Raw genomic sequence first — 24622 nt, 5'->3', positions numbered from 1 at the left:
TCCCTCCTTCGTCCCAAGTTCACGTTCCCTCCCTTTCCTTCTGTATCTCAATGTGCCTCCCCCCTCCATGTACCAAAGCATCCCTTTCCCTTCCTTCTGTGACCCAATGCGCCTCTCTCCCTCCCTCCATTCTGGGTCCCAAGCTCATGCTCCCAAGGGTGTGTACCTGCTTTCTGGCTGGCTCTAAGACATCTAAGTAGGCCTCCTCCTTTCCAGCTGCACTTCTTTATTTACAAAGCCACAGGCAGCAGCAGAGTATGGCCAGAAGTCCTGGTGTGCTGGCTGAGAGGCCTGCTACCAAAAGGTGTGCGGCCATGCAGCTTAAGGGGGAACATTGCTTTATATCTTTTCACTTTTTATCTAATCAACTTTCTATCTCCTTCTCTCATCTCCTAGTTTTCACATTTCTGGTCCTCCTATTCCCTTTTATCTGCTTTGCATTACCACATTTCTACCCTCCTATACTCATTCTGCTTACTCATCTCTTTGACAACTCTCACATGGATCCACCATTTATAGAATCTCCCCTCCTTGTCGCTTACTCCACTCTTGTAACCTAGCATTTTTTTCTTCTCTTTCTTTCTCCCTCCAACAAGTCGAACATCTCTCCTTTCTGCCCCGTCACTCCCTCCTCCCAAGTCCGACATCTCTCCCGCCCCCTCCCAGCCCTCACTCCATATCCCCTTCGTTTTTCCCTGTCCATCTCCCCTTTCCCTCCTCTGCTCCCCGAGTCATCCATCTCTTCCTCCCCCTTCTGCCTTCCTCCCCTGCGTCTTTCCCTTTTCCCATCTTGCCCTCTCCACCAAATCTTTCTCTCCCTCTCCCCATTTTGCCATCCACATGTATTTCACCCTTCTTCCCCGTCATCTCTCCCTGCCTGCCCCCAAATCCATCTCTCCCACTCTTTCTCTGTCCTCCTCCAAATCCATCTCTCATTGTCCCCCTTCTGCCCCCTCTGCTATCTTTCCCTGTCCTCCTTCTACCCCTCTGCTGTCCTCAAGTCCATCTCTCCCTGTTCCTTACAAATCTGACATCTTTCCCTCCCTCACATCACTCCCTCTTTTCCTCATATGAGTCCAACATCTCTCCCTTCCCCCACTCCCTCTCCAAAGTCCTATATGCTCCATCTCTACCTCCTACTCCTTCCCTGAATCTGAAATATCTCGGGTAGGGCCTTATTTCTAGGGCATTCAGGTGGAAGAGGCACCTTGCTATCAGCCAGCGTGGATGCTGGTCAGCTTTCTCTGCTGCATCCCTTCGCCATCTACTCCTTTCTCCCCCCCTTCCCACTGAGTGCCTACATTAAATGTTTTGTAAAAGCACAGCACCGCCTTTTGGTCATGTCCAAATATAAGGCGGTTTTGGAGATTGATCTTACGGTATGTAGAAGGTATACTTGATCATACAATCCCCTTGTCTGCTGCAGGTCTTCTCCTTGATAAGTATGATGCCTTCCCTTGGAATGTAAGGCAAAACGCACTAATCATATTCAATTTCTCAGCATCAGCATATTCAATCTCTGTCTTCGAGGGCACGGAGTATCTTGTTGAATTCCCTCTAATAGAGGGGTGGGGTGTGGGACACTGGGAGTGCAGGGTTGTTTTTTTTCTTTTCTCTTTCTTCTGTGTGGCATTGATGATTATTTAGGTTTTGAAGGGGATGGGTTCAGGATTGCACAGTTCCTTTCAAAGGACTATCAGGGTATAAGTCTTCTGAACTCCTTTGTTTTGGTTCTTATTACAGTATGTGGAGTGGGTAGGTGTCTATACAGTATAGTTGAACTGTAAGGGTGGTTGGTTTCGGGAAGGTATTTTGGTAATATACTGTATATATTGGACTATATGCGGCTATGGGGGAGGGGGAGCCGGATTATAGTGTGTCAAGGGTTGTTTTTGTTGGGAGTGCTGCGGGGTGGGCAAAGAGGGGGTAGTATTTGCTGTTCTTGTTGCTAACTGTGGGGAGGGTTTCTTCTTGTTTGTAACTGGCTTACTTTGTTATAAACCAATAAAAAAAAAAAGATTTGAACCATAAAAGGACAGCTCCATCCTTCCGCCGGCCCTGGCATCTTCCCTCCACTGTGGTCTGTCTGACAACTTTCGGTTTCCACTAGGGCTGGCCACAGTGGAGAGAGGATGCCAGGGATGATGGCAGGGTGGCGTTGTGCTTTCACATTTAAGGTAGACACGTGGCGGGAAGGGGGGAAAGGAGTAAATGTTAGTGAAGGGATGCGGCAGAGAGCTGACCAGCAGGCACGCTGGCTAGTAGCAAGGTGCTGCTCCCAGCCTTGTAAGAGGTGCTTCTTTCCTCGCAGGATCCCTGTCAGGCCCTATTACAATACTGGCAATTTGGGGGAGGCTACAGCCTATGTGGCCTCCCCCATTCTGATGCCCGTGTGTTTAGGTGCAGAAGAAAAGGACTTTGATGCCATGTAAGAGATCCTCAAGACTGGAGAAAACTCTGGAAGAGGAGGAAATCCCCTCTTCTGGGTTAGAGGGTTTTAAAGAGTATGGGACAGAAATGAAATTCACTCACCATAAAGAGGAGGGGAGGCACTATTCAAGATTTGTCAGAGAAAGAGCACATTAAGGGAGTCTTAGGAAACTGGGACTCAAGGGCAATCGGGAGGAAGAATGCCTAACTCACAGTAAGCCCTCAAAAACCATACTAACCAGCGCCGACAGGGTGCCTGGTCAGCATAGAACAAAAGCAACTAGCAGCAGGAAGGTCCATGGGGAACCTGTGCATCAGTAGGGCTAAAGTGACTAGTGGTGGGAAGGCCCACAGGAACCTGTGCACCAGCAGGGTGAGAGAGTGACTGGTGGCAGGAAAGTCTGCGGGGGCCTGTGCACCAGCAGAGTGAAGACACAAAGATGTCCAAACCATTGGAGAAGGACCAAGGCTCAACCTACACCTTTGGGTAGGTGGTGCAGAAGAGGGAGCCAGCTGAATGAAGGGCCAAACAGGACTGGAACATCCACTAACCAAACCACAGGAGTATTTTCCCTGGGTTTTTTGGGTTTTTTTTTAATTCTCTCAGTTTATCTGAGAGACAGAGAATTCTCCAAATACAGACTAATCTTAAGGTAAAAGGATAGGTGAAGTCCACTGACAGGGCAGGGCCATTAGACACATCTACAACAAAAACTGAAGAATCTAATATTTTTTTCTAATACAATATGTCTAGTGGTCCTGAATGCTAGGGACGTACCAAAGCAGTGGGTCCCGCTGAGTCTGCCTTCAAAATGGAGGACCTGAAAGTGGCATCATTCCTGGCTGCTACGTCCACCCTATAGAACCTAGTAAAGATATGAGGAGTAGACCAAGTACTTTCTCTATAGATTTCCTTGGGCGAAACTGCCTGAGTCTCCATCCATGAGGTAGTGACTCCTCTACTGGAGTGTGCTTTCAATACAATCAGCAGCTGCTTACCGCAGTCCACATATGTGGAAAAAAATGGTCATTTTAATCCATATTGAAATAGAGACTTTAGAAACCGGGCTCTGTTTCTTAGCATAACTGGTCAGAACAAAAAGGTGATCTGATATGCGAAACTCATTGGTAACTTCAAGAAGAAAAACTGTTAACAATAGAGGTGAGCCATGAGGATGTCCTCCAACAGATAGATAGATTGAAAAGCGACCCCGGACGGAATCCACCCTAGGGTACTAAAGGAATTAAGAAATGAGATAGCGGGAATACTCCAACGAGTTTGCAACCTATCCTTGAAAACTGGGGAGATCCCGGAGGACTAGAAGATAGCAAATGTTACACCTATCTTTAAAAAGGGGTCAAGAGGAGACCCGGGAAACTACAGGCCGGTAAGTTTGACATCGGTTCTGGGCAAGATGGTAGAAGCACTGATAAAGGACAGTATCTGTGAGCACATCGAAAAAAATGGGCTGATGAAAGCGAGCCAACATGGCTTCTGCAAAGGAAGATCGTGCCAAATAAATTTACTGCACTTCTTTGAGGGGGTGAACAGCCAGTTGGACAAAGGGGAACCCATAGACATCATTTACCTCGACTTCCAAAAGGCCTTTGACAAGGTACCCCATGAGCGGCTACTTAGGAAGCTGTGGAACCACGGGGTGGAAGGGGACATACACAGATGGGTCAAACACTGGTTGGCAGGCAGAAGACAGAGGGTTGGAGTGAAGGGTCACTACTCGGGCTCGAGGAAGGTCACGAGCGGAGTTCCACAAGGGTCTGTACTGGGACCGCTGCTGTTTAATGTATTTATTAATGACCTGGAAACGGGGACGAAATGTGAAGTTATAAAATTTGCGGATGACACTAAACTCTGTAGAAGGGTTAGAACTACGGAAGAGTGTGAGGACCTACAAAGGGACCTAAACAAACTGGAGGAGTGGGCGAATAAATGGCACATGAACTTCAATGTAGGGAAATGTAAGGTCATGCATATAGGGAGAAAGAACCCGATGTTCAGCTACCAAATGGGGGGATTAGTATTAGAGGGAAGTAACCTTGAAAGAGATTAGGGTGTACTGGTGGATACAACAATGAAGTCAACGGCACAATGTGCAGCAGCCGCGAAGAAGGCAAACAGAATAAACGGAAAATGTTTTTCTACCTTTGTCTTCTCTGGTTCCTGCTTTCCTCATCTTCTTGTCACCCTCTTCCTTCCATCCACTGTCTGCCCTCTCTCTCTGCCCCTTCTATATGGCAACTTCTCTCCTTCTATGTCCCTTCCAAAAACTGACTGCCTCCCCCTTCCATCTCTCCCTTCACCCCCATTTATCTGGCATCCATCTTTTTCCCTTCTCTCCCCTCCCCTCCTCCAATAGTCTGGCATTTCACTCTCTCCTTTCCCTTCCCTTCCCTTCCCTCATCTTCCTTCTCAATTTATTTTCTGCATCTGTCTAGATTAAATTCTTACTACCCAGACCTCAGTTTCCCTTTTCACTGTGTCTACTACCTACAGCTTGCCTCCACTTTCTCTCGCCCCTCCAATATTTCACTGGTATTACGACCAGAACAAAAGAAGTCATCCTGCCGTTGTATCGGGCAATGGTGCGCCCGCACCTGGAGTACTGTGTTCAGTATTGGTCACCGTACCTTAAGAAGGATATGGCAACACTTGAGAGGGTCCAGAGGAGAGCGACACGAATGATTAAGGGCATGGAAAATCTCTCATACACTGAAAGATTGGAGAGACTGGGGCTCTTCTCCCTGGAAAAGCGGAGACTCAGAGGAGATATGATAGAGACCTACAAGATCATGAAGGGCATAGAGAAAGTAGAGAGGGACAGATTCTTCAAACTTTCAAAACATATAAGAACAAGAGGGCATTCAGAAAAATTGGAAGGGGACAGATTCAAAACAAATGCTAGGAAGTTTTTCTTTACCCAGTGTGTGGTGGACACCTGGAATGCACTTCCAGAAGACGTAATAGGACAGAGTATGGTACTGGATTTCAAGAAAGGATTGGACAAATTCCTGCTGGAAAAAGGGATAGAGGGGTATAGATAGGGAGCTACTGCGCAGGTCCTGGACCTGTTGGGCCGCCGGGTGAGCGGACTGCTGGGCATGATGGACCTCAGGTCTGACCCAGTGGAGGCATTGCTTATGTTCTTATGTTCTAATACTTGTTTGACATCCAGCAAATGAAACACTTTATCCTTTATACCCTGTGGGGTGAAAAGCGGGCAAATGGACTTTCTGATTGACATGGAACGCAGAAACTACCTTTGATAGATGGATGGAACTCGTGCTTGAGGAGAGCCCTGCTGCCATAAGGAATGCTTTTTACAGAACAGAGCTTGTAACTCAGAAACTCGTCTCGCCGACATAAATCATCACCAGAAACACCATCTTGACTATAAGATCCAGAAGGGAAGCCTCCTATAAGGTCTCATTTGGAGCTCTACTGAGACCTTGTAATTCGGTGTTAAGATTCCAGGAAAGGAAAAGGAGACCCATCGGATAGCAGAACCAAAGAGCTCCTTTAATGAACTGGGCGACAACTGATAAGGCCAAAGAGCCTCTCTTCTCCCCTCCCCCCCTCTTTAGCTTAGAAACAGGAAAGGCCTGCACCTTCAGTGACCTGATCAACAGGCCCTTCTGAAGTCCCTCTTGCAAAAAGTCCAGGACTATCAAAATAGGCTGCTATTGTCAACGGCTTCTTAGCTCTAAGCAGAGTAGAAACGACCACATCTGAGTAACCCTTGCTCGTCATGGCTGCCTTCTCAAGAGCCATGCCTAAATCAAAAATGTTCCAGAGTTTCAATACGGACAGGTCCCTGAGTGAGGAGATCCACTTGGTCTCAGTCTGAGACCTTCACCCCTGTGGAGGCGAACTACTATTTTTCCCCGAAAATAAGAACCAAGTCTTAATATTAATTTTTGCTCCAAAAGATGCATTAGGGCTTATTTTTCAGGGGGGTCAAAATACCAATATTATTCCCTTTAAATCCAACATTAAATCAAGTGCATTGTGTCTGTACTCCAATTGGTCATGCACTGAGATGGAGGTCTAAGACTCCGGTACCTAAGGCTCTTCCTATGGGAGGGGCGTTAGGCATCTAAGCCATACCAGGAAGGGGAAGGCCCGCTATTTTGCAGTGTTAGGCCTGCTGGCAGGAGTGGGCATCCCTCTTGTCAGCCATCAGATAAAGGTGTTTTTAATGGAGTCAGGGGGATCTTGGGGGTGTCGGGGAGTGTCAGAGGTGGAGTTTAGGAGTGTCAGAGAGTGTTTGGTGGGGTTCAGAGGATGATGGGGCCAGCAGTAGGAGGGAGTAGGCATCCCTCCTGCTTTGGATTGTGTCAGGAGGGTTCGCTGTTGCAGCAGGAGGAATTGGGCACTACTCCTGCCACAGACGTTCGGGGGGGGGGAGAGAGGGAGGGGGGTTCACTTTTTTGAAACCGTTTTCAACTCTTAACTCCCACTCATTGCTGTCAGATACCTATACCCACTGTATCATTTCCTCTACCATAATCTCCCCAACCCTGAAATGTCCTGTCTAAATTAGATTGTAAGCTCTTCTGAGCAGGGACTGTCTACTATATGTTAAAATGTATAGCGCTGCGTACACCTTTCAGCGCTGTAGAAATAATAAATAGTAGTAGTAGTAGCAGCTTATATTACGATCATCTTGAAAAATCATGCTAGGGCTTATTTTCAGGTAAATATGGTAGGTCCACATACCATGGTCTAAGGGGCCAATCAGTTGCCAGTAGGACTAACAAGCCTGGATGACTCGCAATCCTGTGAATGACTCGTCCTAGCATGAGCCATGGGGGAAACTCGTACGAGAGCCCTTTCTCTGGACACGGTTGGACTAATGCGTCCAACCCCGTGCTTCTGGGCTCATATCTTCGGTTGTAAAAGCAATCTGCCTTTGTGTTTACAGCAGAGGCCATTAGATTCATCTGTATATGCCCCCACCCCTGAACTATGTATGAAGGTGAATGCCTGGGAGGACAGAGACTATTCCCTTGGGTCAAGAGTCTGCTAACTGAGAAAGTTGACCTGCACATTCTCCAATCTTGCTACGTGTGTGGCTGAGAGGGCCTGAAAATGAGCTTCTGCTCACTGAAAGAGAAATTGGGTTTCTAGGCATTAATGGGGTGTTTATAAAGCACAGTTACTTACCGTAACAGGTGTTATCCAGGGACAGCAGGCATATATTCTCACACATGGGTGACGTCATCTACGGAGCCCCAGCGCGGACAGCTTTTTCAGCAAACTTGCTAGAAGTTTCAAGTTTGCACACTGCACCACGCATGTGCTAGCCTTCTCGCCACTAGAGGGCGCATCCCCACCTCGTGGTCCTCAGTTCCATATTCCAGTAAAGAAAAGCCATCCCCGGGGAGGTGGGCGGGTTGTGAGAATATATGCCTGCTGTCCCTGGATAACACCTGTTACGGTAAGTAACTGTGCTTTATCCCAGGACAAGCAGGCATGATATTCTCACACATGGGTGACCTCCAAGCCAACCAGACAAAGGGCAGGTGGGAAGATGGCAATTTAAGAAAACAAGTTACGTAACACCGACTGGCCAAACCGGCCGTCACTCCTGGACAAGGAGTCCAAACAGTAGTGGGAGGTGAACGTATGAACCGAAGACCAGGTGGCAGCCTTACATATGTCCTCCATAGGAGTAGAACGGAGGAAAGCAACCGAAGCTGCCATCGCCCGGACCTTATGACCCGTGACTCGACCCGAGAGCGGGAGACCAGCCTGAGCGTAGCAAAAAGAGATACAAGCAGCTAACCAATTGGACAAGGTACGCTTGGAAACCGGATGTCCTAACCGATTAGGATCAAAGGACAAAAATAATTGAGGAACCTTCCGATGAGACTTAGTACGTTGGAGATAAAAAGCCAACGCCCTCTTACAGTCAAGCGTGTGAAGCGCCGATTCACCATGATGAGAATGGGGCTTTGGAAAAAATACCGGAAGAACAATGGACTGATTGAGGTGGAAATCAGACACAACCTTAGGTAAAAATTTAGGATGGGTGCGAAGAACCACCTTGTCATGATGAAACACCGTGAAAGGAGGGTCCGCCACCAAAGCCTGCAGTTCGCTAATCCGACGAGCGGACGTGAGCGCAATCAAAAAGACTACTTTCCAAGTGAGAAATTTAAGAAGAGCTTTATCAATAGGCTCAAAAGGAGGTTTCATCAGTTGAGCCAAGACCACATTAAGATCCCATACCACAGGGGGAGGCTTGAGAGGGGGATGAACATTCACAAGACCTCTCATGAAACGAGAAACCAGAGGATGTAAGGAGAGGGAACGACCCTCTAGATGATGATGAAATGCAGCAATTGCACTAAGATGCACTCGAATAGAAGTCGTCTTCAGACCAGAATTCGCCAGATGCAACAGATATTCCAGTACCGAAGACACAGGGACTGAATCTGGATCCAGGTGGTTGGTGGAACACCAAGAAGAAAATCTGGTCCACTTCTGGGAATAACAAAGCCTAGTCGAGACCTTGCGAGAGGCCTCTAAGATCTCCCGCACTGAGTGAGACACCGGAATCGAAGTCAAGTGGAAAGGAACCAAGCGGTCAGATGTAACGACTGAAGATTTGGATGTAACAGCGAACCCCGACTCTGAGATAGCAGAGAGGGAAAGACAGGTAGAAGCAGAGGTTCCCTGACACTGAGTTGAAGGAGCAGGGAGAACCAGTGTTGTCTTGGCCAACGAGGCGCAATGAGAATCATAGTGGCTCTGGTCGATTTTAGATGAACCAGCGTTCTCAAAATCAGAGGAAAAGGAGGGAATGCATAAAGGAACCTCCCCTCCCAGTCGAGAAGAAAAGCATCGGCCTCGAGACGGTCCTGGGAGTACATCCGAGAGCAGTAGAGGGGTAGCTTGCAAGTCTCGGGTGAAGCAAACAGATCCACCTGAGGAGTCCCCCATCGGTCGAAGACCTCGCGTAGAACTCGGGAGTTCAGAGACCACTCGTGCGGCTGGAGGAGACGACTGAGCTTGTCTGCCAGACAATTCAGCTCCCCCTGAATGTAAACCGCCCGCAAGAAAATGTTCTGAGAGACGGCCCACGTCCAAAGCCGAATGGCTTCCTGGCACAGAGGCCAAGAGCCCGTCCCGCCTTGCTTGTTGACGTAATACATGGCCACCTGGTTGTCCGTTCGAACGAGAACTACTCGATCGTGCAGGAGGTGACTGAAGGTCCGAGCGGCCAGATAAATGGCACGAAGTTCCAATACGTTGATGTGACACAGACGATCTGTGGCCGACCATAGGCCCTGCGTTCGTAAACCGTCCAGATGAGCCCCCCACGCATACTCCGAAGAGTCCGTGGTTAGGACCTTGCAATGCGGAGGGACGCGAAAGAGCAAACCCCCGGACAGATTGGTAGAGCTGGTCCACCAACGGAGCGAGCGTCTGAAAGACGGAGTCACAGTCAAGCGTCGAGACAGCGGGTCGCGGTCCTGACGCCATTGGGAAGCCAGGGTCCACTGAGGGATCCTCAGGTGCAACCGAGCAAAGGGGGTCACCTGGACCGTCGACGCCATGTGCCCCAAAAGCACCATCATGCGTCGAGCCGAAACTACCTTCAGTAGCGAAACCTGTCGGCCCAGGCGAATCAGGGCCTCCAGTCGCGGGGAAGGAAGGAAAGCCCGGAGGAGAACCGTGTCCAGCACGGCCCCTATGAACTGTAGGGATTGGGTCGGCTGCAAGTGAGACTTGGGAAAGTTCACCTCGAACCCCAGACCCTGAAGAATCGTGATAGTCTGTTGGGTCGCTGAAATAACCCCCTCCCTTGTCGGGGCCTTGATCAACCAATCGTCCAGATAGGGAAAGACCTGCAACCCCCGGGAACGCAGAGCAGCCGCGACTACCACCATGCATTTCGTGAATACCCGAGGGGACGAAGCCAGACCGAAGGGTAGTACACGGTATTGAAGGTGCAAATCCCCGACCTGAAATCTCAAAAACTTCCGAAAGGCGGGATGCACCGGAACATGGGTGTACGCTTCTTTCAAATCGAGGGAGCACATCCAGTCCCCCTCGTCCAACAGGGTATATAGGATCGGAAGCGACAGCATACGGAACTTCTCCCGGACCAGGAACTTGTTGAGCTTCCGAAGGTCCAAAATGGGGCGCAGGTCCCCGGTCTTTTTGGGGACCAAAAAGTAACGGGAATAAAATCCCCTGCCTCGCTGGTCGGGAGGCACCCGTTCGACCGCCCGAAGGCTCAACAAGGCCCCGGCTTCCTCTCGAAGAAGGGTCAACTGGCTTCGATTGGACGGGCACGCCCCGGGGGGCCTGTCTGTAGGCTGTTTGGAGAAGTTTAACGAATAGCCCTCTGAGACGGTCCGGAGCACCCATGCGTCTGACGTAATCCCAGACCAAGTCTCGGCAAAAGCCGTGAGCCGACCCCCGATGGGCAGGGGGTTGAGCGACCTCGCGGCGGGGGCCAGCCCCCGGCCGCTCATCCCGTCAAAAAGACGGCGCCGGTTTGGACACCCCCTGCGCAGCTGCTTTGGCGGGTCCCCCTCTACCCTGTTGGGTAGGGCGCCGGGGTGGAGGCCTGGAAAAGGCCGGTGTAGATTTTTGCGGGTACCGCCTAGGCGGCTGTTTAAAAGGCCTCTGAGCCGGCGGCTTAGGCTTTGGACGAACCAGAGACGCCAGAGAGCGTTCCTGCTCCGAAAGCTTTTTGGTGGCCGCATCCAGGGAGTCGTCAAATAACTCCGACCCGATGCAGGGTAAATTGGCTAAGCGCTCCTGCAAGTTGGGGTCCATCTCGAGGGTCCGTAGCCAAGCCAGCCGGCGCATGGCTACCGCACAAGCCGAGACCCTCGAGGCAAGCTCAAAAGCGTCATAGACCGCATGGAACAGATAGAATCTGAGTTGGGACAGGTTTGACGCAAAGGCGGCAAATTTAACCTTGTGCGACTCCGGAATCACCCCCTGAAAATCCGGCAGATCCTTGATCATGGACCTGAGGTAGGAAGAGTAGGCGAAAGCATAATTGAGGACCCTTGTGGCCATCTGGGAATTCGCGTACAGCCGACGGCCGAATTTATCAAGGGTCCGACCCTCTCTCCCCGGGGGGACAGCAGCCGAGACTCTAGAAGGCTGCGTGCGCTTAAGAGCCGACTCCACCAAGAGCGACTGATGGGAGAGCTGCCCCTTGTCAAACCCCTTAGGGGGAAGGGTCCGGTATTTGGATTCCATCTTAGTGGGCACTACCGCCACTGTAAGAGGGGTCTCAAGGTTCCGCAGTAAGGTATGAAGGAGGACCTTGTGAAGTGGAAGGCGGGGAGATTCCCGTTGAGGGACAGGAGAATCTTGTTCCTCCAAAAAGTCTGAGGTATAGTGCGACCCTGCCGTCAGGTCCACCCCCAAAGCCTTCGCCATGTCATGGACAAACTTGGAAAAAGAAGATGTCCGTGCAGGCGGGGAGGGTGACCGAGACTTCTCAACCGAGCCGAAAGGAGAGGCCTGGCGAGAATACCCGACCTGACCCCCGGACCCCGAACCCCAAGAGGCACGATCCCGTGACCTCGAAGGAGTCGGGGACACCGTCCGGCGAAGAGACCCCCGTGGGGAACCCCCCGGGGTACGGGGTATAGAGGCCCGTCCCTTCCGCCTCGGTGAGGAGGCACGGGAACTCTCCCTGATCGGGGACCGTAAAAGATCTGGGTTGTCGAGGCGGAGTTCCTCGACCCGCAAGGCTCCGGTCTCGGGCGGAGTCGAGTGACGACTCCTCCGAGACGAGGCTCGAGACCGCTTCGACCGTTTAAGACGGTGCTTCGCCCGAGGCTTACTCGAGGGCGAGGATCCCCGTGACGACCTCGGGGACGAGGAAGAGGAGATCCGGCGTACCCGGCGCTGCTTGTCTCGGGATCGCACACTGACCTCGGGCTGACTCACCCGGATCGGGTCCGAGGGAAGGGTCGAGGCCGAGGCCGAGGGGGCTTCGGCCGCAGAGAGGCCGGTGCCCGAGGCCGAGGTCACCACCTGCGGGGCCCCCGAGACCGAAGACGAGGCCGAAGCCTGTTGTAAGGTCTCAATGGCTCCGGAAAGCTCCGAGGAGATCAAAGCGCGAAGCAACTCCTGGAACGCCGGGACGGTGAGACCCTGAGGTAACACCTGGGGACGCTCCGCAGAGGGCGACCTCGGTATCGAGTATTCCCTCGGGGCTAACCCCTTCGACATCTTGGGCTGGGTCGAGGTCGACGGTCCCGCCGACGACGAGCCCGAGGATGGCTTCCTGGCAGATGAAACTGAGGAAGGAAGTGGAGACTTACCCGGGGCTTGCTTCTGCGAGGCAACCGGCTTCGCGGGAGCCGAGGGTTCCGACGTCGAGGCCGAGGTCGAGGCCGGGGCCGAAGCCGAGGCCGAGCTCGAGGCCTTCCCCGTCGGGGTATCGACGGCAAAGAGATCCGCCATGCGGCCTTTGCGCCGAGTAAGGGCCCGTTTCTGGAAGGTGGCACACTTAGGGCACGATGCTGTAGGGTGATGGGGCCCCAAACACCGAATACAGCACCTGTGAGGGTCAGTGATGGACAAAAGCCTCTCACACTTACCACACTTCTTAAAACCCGTAACGGGTCGGGACATGGGCCCAAAACAAGGCCGGGAACAAACGAGGTTCCTCGGCCACGGCTACCGGGAGCCCCCGGAGCGAAAGAAAAAAGATTAATTTTTTTTTTTTTTTTTTAAAAACAGGGTAAATAAAGAAAGAAAATAACTTTAGCGCAGCGACCGCGTCGAAATTCCGAACACAGCCGCGGCGACAGAAGGCAAAAATAGCACAATTTTATCCACAGGGCTTCTGGCTCCGCGGATGAAAAAGAACTGAGGACCACGAGGTGGGGATGCGCCCTCTAGTGGCGAGAAGGCTAGCACATGCGTGGTGCAGTGTGCAAACTTGAAACTTCTAGCAAGTTTGCTGAAAAAGCTGTCCGCGCTGGGGCTCCGTAGATGACGTCACCCATGTGTGAGAATATCATGCCTGCTTGTCCTGGGATAATACTAATAATGATAATAATAATAATGATAACAGCTTATATACCGCAATACCGTGAAGTTCTATGCGGTTTACAAAGATTAAGCAAAGGTACAAATTGATGGACTTTAAGAGCGGAGGAAGAAAGAGGGTTAATAGGACAGGAAATCCATTTTTGAGGAGAGAGTGATCAATAGAACAAGTTAATCGCCATAGAGCTGAGAAAGAAGAGAGGATCAGTTTATGGTACCTCTTGCCTGGTGACATAGACCACCGCTGACACATTGTCAGAGAAGACTGTCTGCCTTGCCTTCCAGAGACTTCTCCATTGCCTGAAGCACTAGTCGAATGACAAAGAGTTCTAGTCGATTTATAGACCACTTTTGATGAGCCAGTCTCCAACTGCCCTTAAGCTGTGTATGTTTGTTGCTATGAGCCCCTGCAAAATCATCGGTCATTATAATTTTCCAAGAGGAAATTCGGAGAGGCATGCCCCTTGAGAGGGCAGCTGTCTGCAGCTACTACAGCAGACTGCTCTTTGCTTCCAGTAACCAGGGAAGCAGTTGCTGAAGCGAGTCGGTCTGAGGAGACCATCGAGAGAGAAGAGAGTTTTGGAGAGGCCTCATGTGCATTCTTGCCCAAGGGACCTGTTGCTATTGACCCCAGGACCAATAGATACCGTGGGTATCAGACTTTGAAACAGGTCTGAAATCTGCTGCTAGAGCTTCAGTCTGCATAGCTCTGGAAGAAAGACCTGAACCAAGGCAGTGTCGAAAAAAACTCTTAGGAACTCCAGGTGCTGGGTCAGCTCCTATTGAAGTTGATGGACAATCCATCAGAAGCCCTGGAGGAGCTGGACCACCTTCGATATAGCCAGTTCGCATTCCTCTTTGGACAGGGCTCTGATTAGCCAATCGTCAAAATATATTGGTGCACCTGGATCCCTGCCTTATGGCGGTGCACTGCTACCACCATCACCTCCTTAGTAAAAGTGCAAGGTGCTGATGAGAGGCTGAAGAGGAGTGCAGAGAACTGGAAATGCTGCTCCAACACATGAAACTAGAAGTATCTCCTGTGGACTGTAAAAATGAGAATGTGGAGATAGACCTCTTGAGGCCTGAAACTCCCCTGGCGCCACTGCCTCTATGACTTACTAAACAGTCTCCATGCAGAAATGTAGCCTCCAGTCATCTCAGCCTCTCTTTGGCACAATGAAGTATATGAAGGGGCCTATTCTTGTGCATTTCCAAGCAAACGTGCAAACAGTGAAAATTACTGTGCATTGCTGCAAAATGAACTTAAACCTGAAATTCACAGCAAAAGAAGAATGTTGTCAAAACAGTCTCTCTCCACCATGACAATGCACATCCTCGTACAGCAGGAGCGACAGAAGAGACAGTGCAACAGCTTGGGTTTGAACGTCTTTCACATCCTCCATACAGCCTAGCGATGATCATATCTTCAGTCAACTGAAGGAGATGCTGAAAGGATGCATACTCACCTCTGATGATGCAAGTAAAGAAAGTGGACCTCACCAGGCTTTGGGAGCAGCCAAAAAAAAAAAGTATCTGCAGGAATGCAGAAGCTAGTTCGAATGATACAACAAATGCGTCGCGTCGTCTTGCATGGGGACTATGTGAAAAAGTGATATGTTCAATTGCTCACAGTTACTTCTATTAAAGCTGTTAAATGTATTTTGCCTTTACTTTTTGATTTACCCTCATAAAAACCTCATTCCCTTTCCCTTGTCGCTTTGGACTGCCTTTTAGACAGGCTGAAATCCTTGACCCTCTAGCTTCTCATGCATCTTCAGAGGGGGGAGTGAAACGCAACTGGCATCCGCTATAGCTCTCTGGACTAATGCAGGGTCACTCAGCCTGCACTCAAGCGCCTGATAAATCAGGGGCGAGCCAAGGTTCCAGGGGAACACACTCCAAGCTATTCTCAACCTTATCACAGGCTGGCTAGTTAGGTGCCCTACGAAAGGGTTTCTCTCCCCCCTCCCCCGCTACAGACCTCTGAACCAGTGGCTGTATCTTCTCCCAGGCAGAGCTGTCCCAGAAATCCTGGGAACCTCTGGAGCACCGTGAAGCCTCGAGCCTCAGATTAAAACCCTAAAATAAATCCATTGCAGAACAGAATTTTTTAAAAAACCCAAAAAACAACCTCAACTTGCTTTTAGAAGGATAAAACTAAGGAGATGACACAAGGAGGCAGAGCTGAAAAGCTTTGGATGATTCTTTCTGCAAATCTCGTGGGTAAGACTTGTATTCCTTTTGCACTGGAAATAAAAATACTATACATGACCTTAGCAAAAAAACCAAGAAGTGATAGCAGAAGAGTTGTCAAGCTTACTCACCTGCTCTTCTGAAGCTGGTCATGGCTTCTAGGACAGCAATTTTGAGGTTAAAGGCTCCAGCCTGAGCTCCATGCCACAACATGGCATACTCTCCTGACACATGGTAAACTGCCAGTGGGTGGTTGGGATGCTGCAAATAAACAAAAGCACCGATCACCATCTGCAGCCTCATTTGCCTGTAATCCATGCTCCCTTACCAGAAATGTCTGCGAATACAATCAGGTCCTGTAATAAACTACAAAATACTGAACACTTTGTTTAGCAGTCACTGAAAAATAGATTGTAGAAGGACTATTAAGTGGTGTATTTACCATTGTGGGCTACCATTAAGACATGCTATTTTACAACTAACTTGTGCTATTTTAGCACAGGTCCTATTTTATGCAATGAGTCCTAGTTATTAATAGCTACAATTCACAATAAAATAACATGCCTTAACAGTAGCCCACATCGATAAAGTACCTCCTAAAGAGGTACATATAAGTTTTGTACATATATGGCTATATATACAGCTAGATGGCCTATTATAAAATACTTGACAATAAAATCAAACTCCTAGGAGTTATTACTGACGAAGATCTTAACTTTCATCACCAAATCATTAATGTCACTCAGAAATGCTTTTACAATCTAAGACTCATCCGCTCTATCCTTTCCTTACTAGATCCCTCCTCCATCAACATCCTGATTCACTCCTTTGTTATCTCCTACATTGACTACTGCAATACCTTGTATCAAGGTATTACACAAAAGGAAATTCGCTAGCTTCAACTATTACAAAACACTGCAGTCAAAACTCATCTACAAAAATAAAAAATTTGACCATGTAACCCCCTCTTGCTCAAAGCTCAGTGGCTACCCATTCATTGCATCACTTACAAAAAACACTTTTGTTAACATTTAAAACCAAGCAGTCCAATTCACCTGCATTTATCGACAAACTTCTCATTCCATATGCCTCTTACTGGAATCTGCGTTCCAGTACTCAAAATCTATTTTCTGTCCCTTCTATTCGTGAACTATTTCTCGATTCTATCTGCAAAACCATTTTCTCAGTCACTGCCCCTACATTATGGAGCGCCCTTTCATCAGATCTTAGACAAGAAACATCTCTTGATAAATTCAAATGTAAACTAAAAACATTCTTCTTTAAAGATGCCTACTCACTCTGATTTCATTCACTTAGAGCCCTAACAGCTTCTATGCAGTCGGCAGTACCAAATTGAAATGCTTCTTTTGAAGCGACCCCTACCCTAGTGTGCTATAGCCCCTCCGTTTCTTCCCTTCCTTTTAAGCTTTATTTTCTCATTGTATTTATGCTCTTACCTTTTCCCATTTTTCCTTTTTGTTCCAGTAAATCTATTTGTTCTGTCGTCCTCTCCAAACTTAAGTTTTGTTTTAACAATATTTTGATAATTGTAATCGTTTAGGTATACTTTTGATAAACAGTATATCAAAGATTAAATAAAATTGGAAACTCAGTGTAGAAGTACACACCGTGAAACAATGGGAAATAGAAACAAGAGGCAATAGAATTTGATTAGGATTTGACCTTTCACTGGGAGCCAGTGTGTTTTAAAGTAGGCTGGTGTTATGTGGTCAATAAGGTTCATATGTTACTTTCAACATCAACACAACACACACTACATCTACACTGGAAGATTCTGTTCTAAAATTGTGCTGAAACTTGAAGCACGCTGACTTATACATCTCAATTCCTACTTCTACAACTGTCTAAAATGAGGCTGAAAATATATAATTTTATTGATTAAAAAACAAAACAAAAAATGTTGTCCAGTCAGTTGAAGAGTCTGATTTCTTTGCCTTCTGAATGAAAATCTCTCTTTCTAATCTAATTATTTTGAATATTAATCTGATACATGATAGGCCATTGATAAGATAAAAGGAGCAAAAAGCTTATGATGAAAACTTACTTTATCCTTCACCTCCCGAATGATATCCAGATAGGGCATTCCTGGCTTCACCATCAGCATATCTGCACCCTCCCGCACATCACGATCCTGGGAGAAGAGAGAGCAATAAGTAGAAATTAACTAATTTCATAACAAGTACACTGCTTTGTTACTATTTTTTTTATTTTTTTATTTTTTTTAAGCAGAGCTTAACAAAATAATTATGCCCTTAGTCCTAGTTTGGGGACACCAGTTCAGTGTCATTTTTCAAGGTGAGGTCATTTATTATTATTATTTATTATCAGGCTTTTTGATTCTGTTGGTCTCTGGCTGTGCATTTCTACCACTGACAATATAAAGAAATTTGTCTCTTCATCTTTGTCTATATATGGCCTCCAAAGTGTCTAAAAAGCTGTTATGGTTATTAGAACACAAATCAAATTACAATAGCTGAGATCACTAGCATGCACTTTTTCTGAATGTGCATGCAATTTTTCCTTAAGTCACCCGTATCTATCTAGAACTCCTGTTACTCTGTCTATATGTTCCACTTCCATTTTCTCCTTTGTGGTCTATTAAAATATTTTAATGTATATTGACTAAGTAGCATATTACGGCAGATGACATTTAATGTGATGCATGTGGAACAAAGGAACTCAAACTATAGCTACATGATGTTGGGTTCTATGTTAGGAGCCACTGTCCAGAAAAAGGATCTAGATATGATTGTTGAGGAAACTTTGAAATCCTCAGCTCAGTGTGCAGCAGCAGCTAAGAAAGCAAATAGAATGTTAGGAATTATCAGGAAGGAATGGAAAACAAAGATGAAAATGTTATAATGCCCTTGTATCGTTCTGTGGTATGACCATACCTCAAATACTGTGTGCAGTTCTGGTTGCCATATCTCAAAAAAGATATAGGGGAATTAGAAAAAAATACAGAGAACAGTAACAACAATGATAAAAGTTTTGGGACAACCTCCCCATGAGGAGAGGCTAAAGCAGCTAGGGCTCCTCAGCTTGGAGAAGAGCCTGCTCAGGGGTGATATGATAGAAGTCTATAAAATACTGAGTGGAGTGGAAAGGGTAGATGTAAAACTTCTGTTCACTCTTTCCAAAAATACTAGGACTAGGGGGCATGTGATGAAGCTACTAAGCAGATTTAAAATAAACCATAGAAAATATTTCTTCACACAACATGTGATTAAAATCTGGAATTTTGTCAGTGGATTTACAAGTCCAGCAGCATCCATCATATGACCAGTTAAGTTTGGCCGATTTGGCAGGAGTCTAGAAGGCTCTATGATATAGAAATAGGGCAGTTTGTAAATGTGAGGCTGATCTAAGCGATTTTAATAATTTGGGCCACATAAGAAGCCATATTTGTTCTGTAAATGAGATATGTAGCGATGCATCCCATTTAGCTATAGTATCGAGAGGGGGCGTAGTAGTATGAGCTTGAGCCATTTGGCAACTGTACTTTTGTGGCAGAATAAGAAGCAGTTAAAGCAGGTAAGTCTGGAGAGTCATGAAGAGAGGAAGGAGAGGGAAAAGCAAATTTGAGGCAGTGATGAGCTGGATCCACAGAAAGTACTGTGATTGAGTGATTCGGAACTTAGCAATAAGATCAGAGAAGGAGAGCCAGATGTCATTAAGGAGAAGGTGGTGCAGAAACCAAATTCCCCGCTGTTGCCAACCTTTCCATGCTACCACCTCCTTGTTTATTTTGATAGTCGGATTGCTCCAAATAGGAGCTGCAGAGGAACATGCCCATTTATGAGGAGAAATAGAGTCTATATAGCAAAGTGCCGTCCAAGTGCTCATAAGAATGGGATTTTCCTTCACAGACACAGGAATGGTCATACAAGGGGCATATTTGAGGTGAATTGGATCAGTTATAGTATGTTCAAGATGCAACCAATTGGGGTGTATAGAAGGAGAAGTGAGAGCTAACCAAAGGGATCCTTGTGTCATCAGGAAAGCCATGTGATAGTTTCTAAAGCAAGGGAAATTAACCCTCCCCCCCCCATCTACTCGAGAGCATTTCAGTTTTTTAAGAGCAATTCTGGGTTGCTTTCCTTGCCAGAGGAAATGCACAAGAAGCTTTATATACAGAGTGAGGTAGAAGCATGGGGTATATACAGGGTATATACAGAGTGAGGTAGAAGCATGGGGAGCATGCTGAGAACATAATTAATTTTAGGGACAATCATCATTCGGATAGTAGAAAGACGGCCTAACCACGACAGTTTAAGAGAGGACCATTTACATGTACAAGCAAGTATAGTTGAAATAATATGGTCTCCATTAAGTTGGATGGTCGAGTCAATAGAGGGTACAAACAGTAGTCCAAGATACTTGATTTTTTGGGGGGACCAGATGAAGCCCTGGCTGAGAACATCAGGTTGTGCATCTATGCAGTTCAAGGGTAAGACTTCAGACTTGGAAATATTCAATTTATATCCAGAAATATCAGAGTGAAGACGGATTTGAGAAAGGACATGAGGTAAAGATTCTGGAGTGATATAAAGTAGAATATCATCTGCATAAGAACATAAGAACATAAGAAATGCCTCTGCTGGGTCAGACCCGAGGTCCATCGTGCCCAGCAGTCCGCTCACGCGGCGGCCCAACAGGTCCAGGACCTGTGCAGTAATCTTCTATCTATACCCCTCTATCCCCATTTCCAGTAGGAATTTGACCAATCCTTTCTTGAACCCCAGTACCGTACTCTGCCTTATAACGTCCTCTGGAAGCGCATTCCAGGTGTCCACCACACGTTGGGTAAAGAAGAACTTCCTAGCATTTGTTTTGAATCTGTCCCCTTTCAACTTTTCCGAATGCCCTCTTGTTCTCTTATTTTTCGAAAGTTCGAAGAATCTGTCCCTCTCTACTCTCTCTATGCCCTTCATGATCTTGTAAGTCTCTATCATATCCCCTCTAAGTCTCCTCTTCTCCAGGGAAAAGAGACTCAGCTTCTCCAATCTCTCAGAGTATGACAGGTTTTCCATACCTATTATCAGACGTGTTGCTCTCCTTTGAACCCTCTCGACTAATGCCATATCCTTCTTAAGATACGGCGACCAATATTGGACGCAGTACTCCAAATGCGGGCGCACCATCGCCCGATACAACGGCAGGATAACTTCTTTCGTTCTGGCTGTAATACCCTTTTTGATTATACCAAGCATTCTATTCGCTCTCTTAGCGGCCGCTGCACACTGTGCCGACGGCTTCATTGTCATGTCCACCATTACCCCCAAGTCCCTTTCCTGGGTACTCTTATTCAATAACATCCCTCCCATTGTATAGTTGTACCTCGAGTTTCTGCTCCCCACATGTAATACTTTACATTTTTCAATGTTGAACTTCATCTGCCATTTCGCCGCCCATTCTTCTAATTTGTTCAAGTCCCTTTGCAACTTTTCGCAGTCCTCTGCAGTCCGAGCTCCATTAAATAGTTTGGTGTCGTCCGCAAATTTTATTATCTCGCACTTCGTTCCTGTTTCTAGATCATTTATGAAGATATTAAATAGCAGCGGCCCGAGCACTGAGCCCTGCGGGACACCACTCGTGACCCTCCTCCAGTCGGAGTAGTGGCCCTTCACTCCTACCCTTTGTTTTCTACCCTCCAACCAGTTTCTGATCCATCTATGTACGTCTCCTTCCACCCCATGGTTCTTCAGTTTCCGGAGTAGACGTTCATGGGGCACCTTGTCAAAGGCTTTTTGGAAATCTAGATATATGATGTCTATGGGTCTCCTTTGTCCATCCGTTTGTTGATCCCTTCGAAGAAGTGCAATAAGTTCGTTAGGCACGATCTTCCCTTGCAGAAACCATGCTGGCTGGTTATCAGAAGTTCATTTTTTTCAAAATGTTGATCGATGTTTTCTTTTATCAGTGCTTCTGCCATTTTCCCCGGAACCGAAGTCAGGCTCACCGGCCTGTAGTTTCCCGGGTCACCTCTTGATCCCTTTTTAAAGATGGGCGTAACGTTGGCTATCTTCCAATCTTCCGGGATCTCGCCCGTTTTCAGGGATAAGTTGCAAATTTGCTGCAGTAGTTCCGCTATCTCCTCCTTTAATTCCTTCAGAACCCTTGGATGTATGCCATCCGGACCCGGGGATTTGTCAGTTTTTAGTTTTTCTATCTGCCTACGAACGTCCTCAAGGCTCACTTCTATGGATGTTAATTTTTCTGCCTGACTTCCGTTGAAGAATTGCTCAGGTTCCGGTATGTTGGACGTGTTTTCGTTTGTAAATACAGACGAGAAGAACATGTTAAGCCTTTCTGCCACTACCTTCTCCTCCTTCACCACTCCCTTCCTGTCTCCGTCGTCCAGCGGTCCCACTTCCTCTCTAGCCGGCTGCTTTTCTTTAACATATCTGAAGAATGGTTTGAAATTTCTTGCTTCCCTGGCTAGCCTCTCTTCATACTCTCTTTTGGCTTTCCGAACCTCACGGTGACATTCTTTTTGATGCTTCTTGTGCTCTTTCCAGTTCCCCTCAGTTTTGTCCTTTTTCCATTTCTTGAATGATTTTTTCTTATTGCCTATCGCTTCCTTCACTGTTTTGGTTATCCACGCCGGGTCTTTTGTTCGATTCTTTTTACACCCCTTCCTGAATCTGGGGATATACAGATTTTGCGCCTCGCTCACCATGTCCCTGAAGAAGGACCAGGCATGATTTACCGTTAGCCATGTTTTGGAAGTGTTCCTAAGTTTCTTCCTTACCAATTCCCTCATTGCTTCGTAGTTTCCTTTCCTGAAGTTAAAAGTTGTCGCAATGGATCTCTTGCCTTTTGACACTCCTACCTCAACCTTGAACTTGATCATATTATGATCGCTGTTTCCCAACGGACCCACTACTTCTACTTCCTTTGCAGTTCCCCTTAACCCATTTAGGATTAGATCCAGAGTGGCATTTCCTCTCGTCGGTTCTCTAACAAGCTGTTCCATGAAACAATCCTGTGTAGCTTCCAGGAATTTTGTCTCCCTAGTGCATTTCGAGCTTCCAAGCCTCCAGTCTATCCCAGGGTAGTTGAAGTCTCCCATAATAACCGTGTTGCCGCTTTTGCATTCACGCTTCATCTCGGCTTCCAATTCCTCATCGATATCTCTGGTTTGCCCCGGTGGGCGATAAAATAGGCCCATCTTTATTTCAGGCCCTTTCCTTCCCGGTATTTTAACCCATAGAGATTCCGGCTTGCTGGCCGTCTCTGCTGTGTCCATTTGTGTGGATTGTATGCCTTCTTTTATGTATAGGGCTATTCCACCTCCTTTTTGTCCTGTTCTGTCCTGGCGATAGAGCTTGTATCCCGGTAGTGCTGTATCCCATTTGCTTTCCTCATTCCACCATGTTTCAGAGATTCCAATGATGTCGATGTCTTCTGCGTTGGCCAAGGCTTCTAGTTCCCCCATTTTGTTTCTTAGGCTCCTTGCATTAGCATATATGCACTTTAGATCCTGGTATTTTGCTGTCCTCCTTTCTTTTCCCTGTGCTTCGGTCCATATTTTCTTCTCTTTTGCTGCAGACATTGTAACCACTTCTTCTGGGTTAGTCGACTCCTGCAGTTTGTCCCTTGTTCCTTCCCAGCCATTTTTCCCCTCGGTATAAGCAGACAGTTTAACTGAAAGAGCCATGATGAAAGCCCACAATGTTAGGGTCCATTCGGACGGCTGTGAGAAAAGGTTCCAGGGCAATATTAAAAAGAAGAGGTGAGAGAGGACATCCCTGTCTCGTGCCTCTAGAGGGGGAGAAAGATTGGGTGAGTCGGCCGTTAATCATAATTCTGGTTTGGGGAGAGGAATATAGGGTCTTGATCATACGGATGAAGACCTCAGAAAAGCCAAACCATTGGAGTGTATGGAAAAGAAAGGACCATTCAATATGGTCAAAGGCTTTTTCGGCATCAAGTGCCATAACTAAGAATCTATCGGGATTAGAATCTGTGTGGTGTATGATGTGTGATAGAAGACGAGTGTTATTAGAAGAATATCGATTGTGTAAGAAGATGGATTGGTCAGGATGAATCAGGTGAGGAAGTACAGATTGTAATCGAGTGGCTAGAATCTTGGCATAGATTTTTGCGTCCACGTAAATCCACTGATGGCTCCTTGTCCCATATGCTTTATACTTGTCCTTCTGTCTTGTCTTTCTGGTCTGATGTTTGGTCTATTATCACCCGTATTATGAATATCGAAGACCCTTTCTCCTTGGATATACTGCTCACTGGCTCCGTAACACTTACTTCCACACTGCCCATTCACCATGAACGCCTGCTGATTATATTGTTATTTGCCGCCCTTTCCTTAATCCTCCAGCACTAGAAGGATACCACTAAACTGCATGTCAATCACTGGTGGCACTCAATTTGTCTGTTTCTAAAATATGAACGTAGTATTGCTGAACGACATAATTCCTTGTCTGCTTATAGGAAAACTTGGTCTTTATTGCTGGATTATTGCAAATCTGATTTTTGACATTCCTCTCATTACTAGTCTTTCTTCTATGTTACCTGATTGATGACTTCAATTGCTCGCTTACTTATACTTTGACTTGCCTTATTTCCTTTTATGTTTGAATGCCTTATATTTCTATTTCTGATTTGTATAACATGCCTACATCCGTACTTCTCATCCCGTTTCTTTTACCCACCCTCTCTTAATGCATCTACTGTCTTTAGAATATTGTTTCATTACAGATGCACTTTACATGTGTTAATGCTCATTGTTATTATGTGCCTCCTTTTTGGGAGCATGCATATTGTTGGTATTGTATTATGTTTTTCGCTTATAAAATCAATAAAACTCTTTGAACAGTAAAATCTGGAATTCGTTGCTGGAGAATGTGCTGAAATTAGTTAGCTTAGCGGGGTTTAAAAAAAGGTTTGGATTAT

At 47.0% G+C, this 24622-nt stretch overlaps 1 protein-coding gene across 3 annotated transcripts in view; it reads right to left on the bottom strand.

Moving 5' to 3' along the window:
- Positions 1-24622, bottom strand: part of ALAD (aminolevulinate dehydratase) — a 165581-nt gene that overhangs the window by 6625 nt on the left and 134334 nt on the right. For all 3 annotated transcript variants that reach the window (XM_033960680.1, XM_033960682.1, XM_033960681.1), the window contains exons 10-11: positions 17748-17834; positions 15814-15943 (exon numbers count right to left, since the gene is read on the bottom strand). In XM_033960680.1, the coding sequence (XP_033816571.1) occupies positions 15814-15943; positions 17748-17834 (217 nt within the window). The remainder of the gene's footprint in view (positions 1-15813; positions 15944-17747; positions 17835-24622) is intronic.

This window comes from Geotrypetes seraphini, chromosome 10 (genome assembly GCF_902459505.1).
Source record: "Geotrypetes seraphini chromosome 10, aGeoSer1.1, whole genome shotgun sequence".
In the NCBI taxonomy this organism is placed as follows: domain Eukaryota; kingdom Metazoa; phylum Chordata; class Amphibia; order Gymnophiona; family Dermophiidae; genus Geotrypetes; species Geotrypetes seraphini.
Note: the sequence above shows the minus strand (reverse complement) of the source record. Positions and strands in the feature narration are given on the sequence as shown.